The sequence below is a fragment of the Panthera pardus genome, unplaced genomic scaffold, assembly GCF_024362965.1.
Source record: "Panthera pardus isolate Hobbes unplaced genomic scaffold, ASM2436296v1 HiC_scaffold_27, whole genome shotgun sequence".
NCBI lineage: Eukaryota > Metazoa > Chordata > Mammalia > Carnivora > Felidae > Panthera > Panthera pardus.
The window spans coordinates 53,852,355-53,867,832 of NW_026526843.1; the positions used below are offsets into that span (position 1 = coordinate 53,852,355).

Sequence of the window (15,478 nt, forward strand, 5' to 3'; positions counted from 1 at the left end):
CAGGAAAGCCCAGATCATACAGAGTTGGAAATGTCTGCATGTGAAAATTCAAGGAGAAATGCAAATTAGTGAGATATGTATTACATTGTCACCCAATTTTACAAAGCACAGAAAGAGGTGGGCTACATGAAGTTTACTCTAATGGTATTCTTTTCATTTTTCTGAAATTTCGACATAATAGCAAAGCTGGAATTTTATAATTTCCATAGCTATAAATCATTTTTAAATCATGATGATATTACTCAAAACAGATATGAAAACATATGTCTGCCATAGCTGTATAAACCGCTTACTTGTCATATTCTATAAATGTTAAATCTTCTACTTTAACTTCATTTCCTTTTATTAACTCAAATATATTGAAGAAAATATATTTTATCTTAATATCACATATATAACTGGTAAATTTGACATTGAAAATCTCAATTAAAAGAGAGCTTTCCACCATAACCTGGGTGCAGTTTAATATGCCACTCCTTTCTATTAATGTCCTCATCAGAATGTGTGACAAACCCATTTGATTGAAATGAGTAAAACTTCCATTCAGAAACACCAGTATATACCACTGTGTATTTTATGAAAATCAGTTACTGTATATCTGTACTACCGCTCCAGCTGATTTTTCAAAAGACACAGTAGTGTGTACTCGAGCACTGCAGCACACAGGCCAGTCCTAAATGCCATTTTCACTTATGGGGATTGCAGTTCCAATAGAATCATATATATCTTATACAGCTTCAGATTTTCCTAGAAAAGTTACTTTGCTACCACACTGTCCTTCAAATAGTCATGAATAGGGGTAAAGAAGAACAAATTGTTACTGGGTTAAGAATGAGACTTCATCTTTAACTAGAATTTCATTACTTATGTAAGAGTTTGGGTTTTTAAATATACTGAAACTGACTTCTTCCATTCTAACAAGTATTTGGAAATCAATCATTTACATCTTGGAGTCCTGGGGGTATAGCCTTTCAGCGTTTGGATAAGAAATGACTAAACATGTGGCAAGGAAACCAACCATGGATCAATGAAATTAAAATTTCATTCCAAATTCTAACTAAAGCGCCCATCTATATAATTAGGAAGCAAGTTCAGTCTAGAGAAGAAAGATAAATTTCTCCATTAACTCTTCAGCTCATGGAATCTTTTTTCTATATATTGAGTATCTTTAGTAGAGTTAGAAAAAATACATCCTATATTGAAGTACAAAGAGACCATTTGATGATCTGATAAGTTACCTGTTGGTTTAAGGTCTTTAGCTTACTGTTACTGTTTAACTCATGATGATAGCCACAATGTATAGCCTAAAACCTATGCCAATATGTTTTCTTTTTCTTTTACCTTTGAGTCTTCCAATGCTTACTCAATTTTCATATCAAGATAGCATACCTTTGAAATTTTTACTCTCCCAATCTTCATTAACCTCATATCCTATGAAAAAACTGTTTTATCTGTTCCACCACAACTATCTCCTCCCCAAACCCAACAGGCCTTACCTGGTCAGAGTCAGGCCCCTGAGCACTGTTGACATCACACAGAATTGTAACAACTTCAACCCAGGCATCTAAAGCCCAGTAGCAAGTGATTGAGGATTCAGAAGATAGCGGCATAGGAGACCGCTGGGCTCACCTCATTCTGCTGATCACATAGATTCCACCCTCATCAGAATAAATAACCCAGAAAACTGCCACAATACCAGCAGAATGGACTCTCCAGAGCCAAATGCAGAGAAGAGGCCCAGGGAAGAAGGTAGGAAGGGCAGAGAGGTGGTGCATGCTACGAGGAATGGCGGGAGGGGCCTGGAGTGGTGGAGGAGCAGTCCACCTGACAAGGCAAATCCCCCGAAGTCTGGCTTGCAAAAGCAGAGGGGCCGGACTCCATGAATTCTGACAGTCAGCAGGACATAACATCTGGAATTCTAAAAGACAACTGCTCTGCTCTCAAAGATTAGGGAGGGCAAGAGGACACTGTGAGGGAGAGTGGTTGAGACCTGGAAGGACAGAGCTCAGTGGGGGAACAAGGTGCAGGAAAGCACCATTTCTCTCTCTCATTCCCCAGCCAAAATTCCAAAGGGAACCATTTCCCATCACTGAACTTGTTTGCACCCTGCAAATGCTCAATGCTGTGCTTCTGTGGATCCATCCCTCAAACAGGCCTGCCTCCCTCCAGGTGCTTCAGGGTCCCTCCTGCAGGGGGCCACTGACAGCAAAGCTAAGCCTGCCCGTCCCACCCCTGTGCACTTTGTGGATCCAACCTAATACTCTCTTAGCCAGATCCCATGGAAGCAGCACCACAAGCCTGACAGTGTGCAAGCAGCTGTGGACAAGGGCCACACCACTCCACAGTGAGTCCTGCCCCTGGGAGAGGGGAAGATAAGGTACACACCAGTCTGACTGTGGCCCAAGCAGTGGGTTGGGGGCAGACATTGCGTCTGACTGTGGCCCTGCCCACCAACACAAGTTACTCCAGACAGCACAGGGTAGTGCCCTACAGTTTGGAGCCACCACAAGGACTACCCAAAATGATGAAATGGAATAAATCTCCTCAAAAGAAACTCCAGGAAGTAGCGACAGCTAACAAATTGATCAAAACCGATTTAAGCAATATAACAAGAATTTAGAATAATAGTCATAAAATTAATCGCTGGTCTTGAAAAAAGCATAGAGGACAGAAGAGAATCTATTGCTACAGAGATCAAGGGACTAAGAAATAGTCACGAGAAGCGAAAAAATGTTATAAATGAGGTGCAAAATAAACTGGAGGCACCATAGCATGGATTGAAGAGGCAGAGGAAGGAATAGGTGAATAGAAGATAAAATTATGGAAAAAGAGGAAGCTGACAAAAAGATAAAAAAATCCAGGAGTATGAGGGGAGAATTAGAGAACTAAGTGCTGCAATCAAATGGAACAACATCCGTATCATAGGATTTCCAGAAGATGAAGAGACAGAGAAAGGGGCTGAAGGTGTGTACTTGAACAAATCAGAGCTGAGAACTTCGCTGATCTGGGGAAGGAAAAAGGCATTGAAATCCAAGACACACAGAGAACTCCTTTCAGACATAACTTGAATAGATCTGCACAACATATCATAGGGAAACTGGCAAAATACAAGGATAAAGAGAGAATTCTAAAAGCAGCTAGGAAAAATGGACCCTAACATACAAAGGTAGATACATAAGGGTAGTAGCAGACATATATAGTGAAACTTGGCAGGACAGAAAGGAATGGCATGAAATCTTCAATGTGATGAACAGAAAAAAACACGTAGCCAAGAATCTGTTGAGAATATGTAGCCAGCAAGTCTGTCATTTAGAATAGGAGAGATAAAGGTCTTCCCAAACAAACAAAAACTGAAGGAATTCATCACCACTAAACCAGCCCTACAAGAGATCCTAAGGGGGACTCTGTGAGTGAAATGTTGCAAGGACCACAAAATGCCAGAGACATCACTTGAAGCATGAAACCTACAGACTTCACAATGACTCTAAACCCATGTCTTTCTATAATAACACTGAATGTAAATGAACCAAATGCTACAACCAAAGACATAGGGTATCAGAATGGGTAAAAAATCAAGACCCATCTATTTTATGTCTACAAGAGACTCATTTTAGACCTGAGGACACCTTCAGATTACAAGTGAGGGGATGGAGAAATATCTAGCATGCTACTGGAAGTCAGAGGAAATCTGGAATAGCCATACTTATATCAGACAAAATAGACTTCAAATTAAAGGTTGTAACAAGAGATGAAGAAGGGCATTATATAATCATTGCAGAGTCTATCCATCATGAAGAGCTAACAATTATAAATGTTTATGCACCAAATACGAGAGCCCCCAAATATATACAACAATTAATCACAAAAATAAGCAACCTTATTGATAAGAATGTGGTAATTGCAGGGGATCTTAATACTCCACTTACACCAATGGATAGATCATCTAGACACAGACTCGATAAAGAAACAAGGGCCCTGAATGATACAATGGATCAGATGAACTTGACAGATATATTTAGAACTCTGCATCCCAAAGCAACAGAATATACTTTCTTCTCGAGTGCACATGGAACGTTCTCCAAGATAGATCACATACTGGGTCACAAAATAACCCTTCATAAGTACAAAAGAATTGAGATCATACCCGGCATACTTTCAGAACACAGTGCTATGAAGCTTGAAATCAACCACAGGAAAAAGTCTGGAAAACCTCCAGAAGCATGGAGGTTAAAGAACACCCTACTAAAGAATGAACGTGTCGGGGCGCCTGGGTGGCGCAGTCGGTTAAGCGTCCGACTTCAGCCAGGTCACGATCTCGCGGTCCGTGAGTTCGAGCCCCGCGTCAGGCTCTGGGCTGATGGCTCGGAGCCTGGAGCCTGTTTCCGATTCTGTGTCTCCCTCTCTCTCTGCCCCTCTCCCGTTCATGCTCTGTCTCTCTCTGTCCCAAAAATAAATTAAAAAAAACGTTGAAAAAAAAATTTTTTTAAAAAAAAAAGAATGAACGTGTCAACCAGGCAATTAGAGAAGAAATTTAAAAATATATGGAAACAAATGAAGGTGAAAATACAACAATCCAAATGCTTTAGGACGCAGTGAAGGCAGTCCGGAGAGGAAAATACATTGCAATCCAGGCCTATCTCAGAAACAAGAAAAATCCCAAATACAAACACCTAATACATACAAATCCCAAATACAAACACCTAATAACATCCCAAATAGAGCATACCTAAATAAATAGAAGCAGAACAGCAAAGACACCCCAAACCCAGCAGAAGAAGAGAAATAATAAACATCAGAGCAGAAATAAACAGTATAGAATCTTAAAAAACTGTAGAGCAGATCAATGAAACCGAGAGTTGGTTTTTTGAAAAAATAAACAAAATTGACAAACCTCTAGCCAGGCTTCTCAAAAAGAAAAGGGAGATGACCCAAATAGATAAAATCATGAATGAAAATGGAATTATGGCAACCAATCCCTCAGAGATACAAGCAATTATCAGGGAGTACTATGAAAAATTATATGCCAACAAATTGGACAACCTGGAAGAAATGGACAAATTCCTAAGCACCCACACACTTCCAAAACTCAAACATGAAGAAATAGAAAACTTGAACAGACCCATAACCAGCGAAGAAATCGAATCAGTTTTCAAACATCTCCCAACAAAAAAGAGTCCAGGACCAGATGGCTTCCCAGGGGAATTCTACCAGACATTTAAAGCAGAGATAATACCTATCCTTCTCAAGCTGCTCCAAAATATAGAAAGGGAAGGAAAACTTCCAGACTCATTCTATGAAGCCAGCATTACTTTACTTCCTAAACTAGACAGAGACGCATCCAAAAAAGAGAACTACAGGCCAATATGCCTGATGAATATGGATGCAAAAATTCTCAACAAGATACTAGCGAATAGAATTCAACAGCATATAAAAAGAATTATTCACCATGATCAAGTGGGATTCATTCCTGGGCTGCAGAGATGGTTCAACATTCACAAATCATGCAACGTGATACATCACATTAATAAAAGAAAAGATAAGAACCATATGATCCTGTCAATTGATGCAGAAAAGGCATTTGACAAAATTCAGCACCCTTTCTTAATAAAAACCCTCGAAAGTCGGGATGGAAGGAAGATAGTTAAACATCATCAAAGCCATTTATGAGGAGACCACAGCTAACATCATCCTCAATGGGGAAAAACTGAGAGCTTTTTCCCTGAGATCAGGAACACGAGAGGGATGTCCACTCTCACCGCTGTTGTTTAACAGAGTGTTGGAAGTGCTAGTATCAGCAATCAGACAACAAAAGGAAATCAAAGGCATCAAAACTAGTAATGATGAAATCAAGCTTTCACTTTTTGAAGATGACATGATATTATATACGGAAAACCCGATAGACTCCACCAAAAGTCTGCTAGAACTGATACATGAATTCAGCAAAGTCGCAGGATACAAAATCAATGTACAGAAATCAGTTGCATTCTTATACACTAACAATGAAGCAACAGAAAGACAAATAAAGAAACTGATCTCTTTCACAATTGCACCAAGAATCATAAAATACCTAGAAATAAACCTGACCAAAGATGTAAAAGATCTGCGTGCTGAAAACTATAGAAAACTTATGAATGAAATTGAAGAAGATACAAAGAAATAGAAAAACACTCCGTGCTCATGGATTGGAAGAATAAATATTGTTAAAATGTTAATACTACCCAAGGAAATCAATACAATCAAATGCAATCCCAGTAAAAGTTGCACCAGCAGTCTTCTCAAAGCTAGAACAAGCAATCCTAAAGTTGTATCGAACCACAAAAAACCCCAACTAGCTAAAGTAATATTGAAGAAGAATACCACAGCAGGAGGCATCAAAATCCGAGACTTTAGCTTCTACTACACAGCTGTAATCATCAAGACAGCATGGTATTGGCACAAAAACAGACACATAGACCGATGGAATAGAATAGAAACCCCAGAACTAGACCCACAAAAGTATGGCCAACTAATCTTTGACAAAGCAGGAAAGAACATCCAATGGAAAAAAGACAGTCTCTTTCACAAATGGTACTGGGAGAACTGGACAGCAACATGCAAAAGGATGAAACTAGACCACTTTCTTACACCATTCACAAAAATAAACTCAAAATGGATAAAGGACCTGAATGTGAGACAGGAAACTATCAAAGCCCTAGAGAAGAAAGCAGGAAAAAAATCCTCTCTGACCTCAGCCGCAGCAATTTCTTACTCAACACATCTCCAAAGGCAAGGGAATTAAAAGCAAAAATGAACTATTGGGACCTCATCAAGATAGAAAGCTTCTGTACTGCAAAGGAAACAATCAACAAAACTAAAAGGCATGGGAGTGGGAAAAGATATTTGTAAATGACATATCGGACAAAGGGCTAGTATCCAAAATCTATAAAGAACTCACCAAACTCCACACCCCAAAACAAGTAATCCAGTGAAGAGATGGGCAGAAGAATGAATGGAAAGTTTTCTAAAGAAGACATCCAGATGGCCAACAGGCACGTGAAAAGAAGCTCAACGTCACTCCTCATCAGAGAAATACAAATCAAACCACACTGAGATACCACCTCACGCCAGTCAGAGTGGCTAAAATGAACAATTCAGGAGACTATAGATGCTGGAGAGGATGTGGAGAAATGGGAACCCTCTTGCACTGTTGGTGGGTATGCAAACTGGTGCAGCCACTCTGGAAAACAGTGTGGAGGTTCCCCCCCAAATTAAAAAGAGATCTCCCCTATGACCCAGCAACAGCACTGCTAGGAATTTACCCATGGGATACAGGAGTGCTGTTGCATAGGGGCACATGTACTCCAATGTTTATAGCAGCACTTTCAACAGTAGCCAAATGATGGAAAGAGCCTAAATGTCCATTAAGTGATGAATAGATAAAGAAATTGTGGTTCATATACACAAATGGAGTACTACGTGGCAATGAGAAAGAATGAAATATGGCCCTTTGTAGCAACGTGGATGGAACTGGAGAGTGTTATGTTAAGCGAAATAAGTCATACAGAGAAAGACAGATACCATATGTTTTAACTCTCATGTGGATGTTAAGAAACTTAACATAAGACCATGGGGGAGGGGAAGGGCGAAAAAAATTACAGATAGGGAAGGGTGCAAACCATAAGAGACTCTTAAAAACAGAATAAACTGAGGGTTGATGGGGGCTTGGAGGGAAGGGAAGGTGTGTGATAGGTATTGAGGAGAGCACCTGTTGGGATGAGTACTGAGTGCTGTATGGAAACCAATTTGACAAATTTCATATTAAAAAAAAGAAAAAGAAAAAAGTGGATACTATGGAGATATACATGTATCTCAGTGGATCAAAAGCTAGATTGGCATCATATCTATCTGCATTCCAGATAAATACTTTGCTGGAGTAACTTGTTAAGCTTTCATTTGAAATGCCCAAATTAGCATATATTTTAAAAACCTCTTTTCATAGTTGAGGGGAATATTTCTTCTCCATGGCAGCAACTCAGTTTTTCAAACATAACTATCAAATGGTGAGTTATTTAAACATGGATAACAAAGTGAATATGTAATAAAAAGAGAGTCAGATGTCTCTGATCAGGCATAATAAAAGGGCTTAAAGTAAAATTTCCAACCACAGGCACAGAAAAACTTTAGGCTGACATGTAATTTAGAACATCAAATAAACAAGTCACTGGTAAACATATTTTTTTTTACTACTATAGTAATTTATCCAAAGACAGTATAAATCTATTTTGTTTAGGAAATATGGATGCAATATACAGTACTGGGATGTTAATTCAGTTACTATCTAATATTTATATGTCAACCACATAAGCAAAAATTATTTTACCTTTATTATCCCTTTTGATGGTTGGTCCATTATCCTGATCAACAATAAGTTCTTCTCTATTGTTGGGCATCATGACTATAAATAAAAGATATAACTGAGTAATATTTTTGCAAAGTACCCAAAAGAAAGGCAGAAAAGTATTAGATAAATAGGTATTTTACTCCAATAAGTAGTAACATGAATTGTATACACTTCTACTTCTGAAACAGTGGAGAAATTTGGTCTGATGATTATATAATTTAAAAATTGAGGGGCGCCTGGGTGGCGCAGTCGGTTAAGCGTCCGACTTCAGCCAGGTCACGATCTCGCGGTCCGTGAGTTCGAGCCCCGCGTCAGGCTCTGGGCTGATGGCTCGGAGCCTGGAGCCTGTTTCCGATTCTGTGTCTCCCTCTCTCTCTGCCCCTCCCCCGTTCATGCTCTGTCTCTCTCTGTCCCATAAATAAAAAAAAAAAAAACAAAAAAAAAACAAAAAAACGTTGAAAAAAAAAATTGATAAGCTGCTTTAATCATGTGAATTTTTAAAGTGGAATTAATATATGGCACATATATAATTGCCCACATATTTTCTCTAAATCATTTTAAATATTTCCTCTTTTAAAATACATATGTAAATTAGCTATTTACCTGCATAATTAATAATATATTTCCCAAAGTATTTCTGGAAAGAATATCACTTAATTTCGTGAGTTTAAAATAATTATGCATTTAACTCGCCTTATAAAGTTTTTGCAAATATATACAGCAAAATTAAAAGGTGAAGTCTAACTTTCTGGTAATTATTATAAATGCTCCTTCACAAAATATTTCTATTGAAAGAGAAATACATGCCAATTTTTATACTTGATCACTTAATTCATTTTTGTTATATTTTATTAAAATATCATAATGTTCTATAAATAAAATATGGTCACTATAAATGAAAAATCATCAAATATTTGTATTCATTTAGAGACAATCTCACTATCATGTCTGTACAACTGGGAATGTGCTTAGATAGCCTAATTACTGCCAGTGCAATAAGAAATGTTTTACGTGGTTAATATATTTTTAAGAATACTACATTGATTTGAAAATATTTGATTTTACTTCTAAGTGTAAGATATCATTCTCTTACAATGTATCTATCACAAAATATATTTCCCTATGTGCTTTGCTTTTAGACAGCACTCAATAATCTCTCTTTTCTTTCTCTCCCACCTCTCATCAACACAAAGATTATCCTGACAGAATAATGTGTGTTTTGGTTTATTGATTCATCAATGGTCTTCTGGCTATATTTGTTTGCCTTGCTCAGTCTCCCTTGAATGAGTTGCACAATGTTGTAATAATCAGGTGGTCTGTGCCCAAAAGCTGTGACAAAGTAAAGCTAGAAGATCTGTCACCTCTTCCAGGAATTAAATTTACTTCCTTAGCTGCAAGTTCTAGCTCAGTGGTACATAACTCTGGCTGCATATTAGAATCTGATGAAGAGATACTGAAAATAAAAACAAAATGCTGCTGCCATGCTTTATTCCAGACTAGGTAAATCAGACTCTGAGCATGTAGTCTGATCATCCAGATTTGTAAATGCTCACAGAATTTGCAATTATAATGGGGAGCCTGATTTGAGATTCATTGGGCATACTATGAGCCACAAACAATGTGTAATATTGACAGGCTAAGTGAGACTTGCATGAATTTCCACAAGGGAGAAATCATATTCATCCTTCCCTAACACAAATTTGGAAACTAACACCTCCACTAATCCCTCAAATTACTCTTCTCCCCCTCACCCCCCACCAAAACATTATTTTGAAGAGGCTTAAAGCAATCACTATTACCATGTGTAAAAATTTAGAGTTTACATAATGAACATCCATATAGTGTAAGGCTAAAAGAAAAGCAGAAATAATTTTTCCTAAATGAAATGGATATTTAGGAAATTGGATTGTGTAGGTACATAAGATTAACAAATATTTTACCTAACTCAATTGGCTCATAATTATTATATACTAAAGGAGAATTTGTTACAATATGGTAACATCTGTATACCTGAGTAAAATCAGACAGCAAGGGATGATAAACAATCAAGGTACAGCCACACAGAGAAAAATAGTGCTTGTCCCTCACATTCCCTTAGCACTTTAAGTTTCTGAAGTGTTTTTCTACATATTATTTCATTTGATCTCACAAAAATCCAGTGCCTTAGGCAAGGAAGTAATTATTTCTATATATTGGGTAAAGAAATTCATAATGGTTAAGTTACATACCCAAGTTACATTCTCATAGCTAGTCACCGCTGGAACTATGGCTATACTCAAGTCTCCCATATGCCACATCACTGACAATAACACTATAGTATTTCTGGAATAGTATCTCTGGTGTAAGACTTGTGAGATGATAAAAAAATAAAGGGAAAGGCATGTTAAATACTTGTGATCTAAATTATTGAGATTGTAGCAAATTATATATTGATTCACTTTTTAATCATTCTAAATGATCAACTGTTTAAAATATATTTTATCTTTCATTATTCAAAGGATTCTGTGAATGTAGCAAGTATATTGTATCACATAAACTGTTATATACCAACATACTGAACTAGCATATACTCTACAAAAATCCCATCATATTGTTCCCCTGGAATCCAGTGACACAGTAAATAAAGGCCCTTTCTGAGAAGAAACTTATAACACCATAAGTTTCATTTTGTTGTTCATATTGCTTCAGCAATAAAAAAAAAGTCCACTTCAAAAAGCCATTTTTTAAGAAGGCATCAGCTCCCCAGCTTCTTTCTCCACTTTCTATTGACTAATGACAAATTTCCTGAAAGAATTTCTTTAAATTCCTTGTTTTGGGCAAGATACTTACCCATCCTCTCTGAATGGTGATCCATCTGAGAAGGAGAACTGGACACACTGCTGCTGGGGTGGGAGGAAATTTGACTCCCAGGACAATGATTATCTTCCAGAGAGGGAACAGGAGAAGGACTCTCTGGGATCCGTTCCTGACACAAAAGGAGACACAAAAGGAAATATCATCTGTGCACCAAGTTTTTCATGTTGGTTGAGTCCATGACATTTGAAATGTTGACCTCTCCCTTATCCCAAAAGCAGGCATGTTCATGATACCTGGTATTTAACATGTAATTTTAGACAAATACATATTTTTTCTTGCAAAATTAATGAGGTATTATGAGAATTTAATAAGAGAGGGTGAAAGCAATAAGCACGATGCTGATATATGTTAGAGGTTTAAGAAAAGTTAATTTCCATTTCCTTTCTTAAGAAATACATTAAAATTTTACCTTGATATTTCCCTATAAACCTATTCACTGTATCATTTATGTAATAGCCAAGATTGGTATTTTAATGATGATTTTATTAATATAATGGTATGTCAGAATAAAATATGTAATAATGAAAAAAAGAAATACATTCTATATTATGAACATAGGTGTGCAGTGAAGATTATTATTATTGTAAACGTTTATATTTATATAAAGTATATACCAAGCATGGAGGGTGATCTCACTCTCTAAGATGTCCCTAAGGTAAACACTTGAAAACCTAGGAATAAAAATCACAAATAGTGGCATCTGGTACACGTTGAGTCTTTCTGCACAAATAAAAATTACAGAAACAGTATACACCTCCTCTATCAGACCTTAGAAATTTATTTTGAATTCTCCCAGCAAAATGGTTTCGTAATCACACTACACAATGATGGTTTTGCAAACTAAAACTAAGACCTATGAATATCAATTGCTTAGTATTGTTTAGACATTTATAGTTTTGAATGAATTTGAATAAAAATAAAATATTTATTTTACATAGCTCTTCAGTAACTGTTAATAGTCCTCAAGACTTTTGTGATTATGAATATTGCTATAAATCTCTGAAGTTATTCATTATGTTTATACATCCCAACTTGATGAATAAATCTGACAATCATTCATTTAATTTGATCACTAAAATAACCAAATTGCTGTTTTATGCATTTATGCAATAAATGTGACTGGGTAATAGACATGCTGGGACAGAGAATGTTTGTTCTATAAAATATTTAATTCATCCTTAATAAATTTCTTAATTGTTCTAATTATCTGTAATTATAACATCAGTATTCAAATCATAATAATGTTAAAAATTAATTTGTCAAATATGTGCTTATACATTTTCACATTGATTTTGCCTGAGAGGCTTAAATTTATAAATTCTCTAGATAAAACTGCTGTTTGTTTAAATACAAAAGTAAATAGCATGAGAGTTAAAGCTTATTATTTCGTTAGTAGAAGTTAACATTTTGCAGTGTCTTTCATTGTGGCAGGCAGAATAATGGCCCCCTAAATATCCCCTCCACAACCTAATGACCAAGACCTGTGAATATATTACCTCATATGGTAAATGGATTTTTCAGACGTGACTGAGAATCTTGAGATAAATCACACTTGGAGGCATAAAAGGAAGGTCAAAGGGAGATATTATGGGAGAATAATCAGAGAGATGCAACATTTCTGGCTTTGAAGATGGATGAAAGGAACCATGAGCGAAGAAATGTGGGTGCATTCTAGAAGTTGGAAAAGTCAAGGAAACAGATTCTTCCCTGGAAGCTACAGAAAGAAATGCAGCCCTGCCAACTCCTTGATTTTAGCTTATTGATATCCATGTTAGATATCTGACCTATAGAACTACAAGAAAATTAATTTGCATTGTTTTAAGCCACAAAATTTGTCATATTTTGTTACTGCAGCAATGAAACACTAATATAGTCATCAATGTAGTAGGTTCACTTTTTACATGGTGTTTTATATTATTGTCTAGCAAATAATTAACATTTGATAATTTTAGTAAAATGAATAGTAGACTTTGAGTATATTAGCTGCAGTATTATATCTTAATTAAATACTGATAATTATAACTGTTATCAGACCTCAAAAACAATGTTTTAAGACAGAATTATACATTTCATTTATAATTACTATACAGATAATTACCTAGTTGTAACACTATATATACAGGACAAAATAGAAAGAAACATATAAACAAAGCAGGATAAAATAATCAACTTTTTCCCCCAAATAATTATACTTGTATTCTGCAGTAATGGTATGAGGATAAGCAGCAAGATATATATAGCCCTTGTACCACATTGTTTTATTTTCTGAAAGTGGGAGAGGGGCAGAGAGAGAGGGAAACACAGAACCCGAAGCAGGCTCCAGGCTCTGAGCTGTTAGCACAGAGTCTGACACAGAGCTCAAACTCATGAACCATGAGATCACGACCTGAAGTCGGACACTTAACTGACTGAGCCACCCAGATGCCCCACCAATGCAAGGGTTTTTATATATAAGGTCAAAATTATTTCTCTGCCTTTCACTGTTGTATAGCCCCAATGATTCTTTCCCAAAATATGTGTATAAAATGTAGAACATTCAGTATTTGTCTTTGATTGTAACATTGGAAATTTGCTAAAAAATATATGTAATTCAATGAACTACATTTAAGTTTCATGGGCATCTGAATGAATGGATAGGGACATCCATTCATTATCCATATTATTAATATCCATATATTAGTTCATATAACTAATTACAGCAGTTATATGGGGCAAAAATGGAACTGAACAAACAAAATCACTCTATGGTGGCAAACAGGAATCATACACACAGTAATATATGCTGCCATAATAAAAATAGAAAAAAAATTAAGTGATTCATAAAATCGATAGTTTGGAGAAGCAAGAGAATCCAACTCACAGTGGTACTTGCTCTTGTCCACTCTGTCTAATAGAAAATGAAAGCTTATTTTGATTAAAAAAAAATTGAAAGGGCGTCTACATGAATATAAAATGCTATGAAAATGAGAAAAAATACAATACTATAAAGGAGGATCCCCAAATGTTTATTTTTTAAATTAATTTATTTTTGAGACACAGAGAGAGAGCAGAAGCATAGGTGGGGCAGGGTCATAGAGAATGGAGAGAGAGAGAGAGAGAGAGAGAGAGAGAGAGAGAGAGAGAGAGAGAGAGAGAATCCCAAGCAGCTCTGCACTATCAGCACGGAGCCTGATGCGGGGCTGGAACTCACAAACTATGAGATTGAGAGTCCTGACGTTTAACCTACTGAGCCAACCAGATGCCTCCCCCACAAATGTTTAAAATTAGCAAATGATCAAATAATATGAACTCAAGTAACTTTCTATTCAATTCCTTCTTTGACATTTTCAACATCATATTAGGTAAAACAATAAACTAACTTTGAAAACTTGATTTAGAGTGACTAACATTTTGCATGAAGTTTTATTTCTGCTTTAAGATTTTATAGTCTGCACTTTCCAAATTCAGTCAACGTTCAGTTCATTGTTATTGTTTCCCTAAGGTATCACAGAGATCAGACTTTTTTCACCATATAAACTGTATTAGGTAAGTTTAGTGCCTTATATTGATTAAGAGTTAGGTGTGGTTAAAATATGTGTGTGTGTGTGTGTGTGTGTGTGTGTAGCTGGGAATGTTTAATTTCTCTTAAAATAATTGATAGTTCTATGAACAATTTCTTTTCTGCAAGTAAACAGATCCATTTTTCATTCCTGTAATCAGTATGCATCTATTTAGCTACTTAACTGCAATGTGCTTTGGCTCATTAGGTGGCTACTGTTGTGTCTCAGCCTAGTTAAAAGTTCACAGCAAGTTAATCTGTTTTATTACAAATGAGAAAGCAAGTGATAATGTCCTCATCGTTTGCCAAATACAGGGTTAACAGTGTTTGCAACAAATAAATAAGGGAATTTAAAAAGGAAAATTGCATCTCCAAAATCCCAATCATTTTTAGTCATTGATGACTTAATTTTATTTGCATTTATGACTTTTACAAGCCTGTTACTCTTCACATATTTCATTTGGGCCCCATGGAAAACAGCTGTAGCTCTTCTGAAACACTACAAGTCTTCTCCAGATTCAAAGTAGCAGAGGAGAGACATTTCCAAAATTGATACATACTTACCCAATCAATTCCCCAAATCAAAGGCTATTAGTAAAATCATCTACAATAATAATTCAGATTCTAGCATATATGTGCATAGTTCAAGGCTTATTCCTAAAAATTAAAAAAATATATAGAAAATGTTATTTACTAGTACATAT

At 36.2% G+C, this 15,478-nt stretch overlaps 1 protein-coding gene across 1 annotated transcript in view; it reads right to left on the reverse strand.

Moving 5' to 3' along the window:
* DACH2 (dachshund family transcription factor 2) overlaps positions 1 to 15,478 on the reverse strand; it is a 749,278-nt gene that overhangs the window by 82,430 nt on the left and 651,370 nt on the right. Inside the window, exons 7-8 of the mRNA XM_053891350.1 lie at positions 11,210 to 11,345; positions 8,360 to 8,434 (exon numbers count right to left, since the gene is read on the reverse strand). Coding sequence (XP_053747325.1) covers positions 8,360 to 8,434; positions 11,210 to 11,345 — 211 coding nt within the window. The remainder of the gene's footprint in view (positions 1 to 8,359; positions 8,435 to 11,209; positions 11,346 to 15,478) is intronic.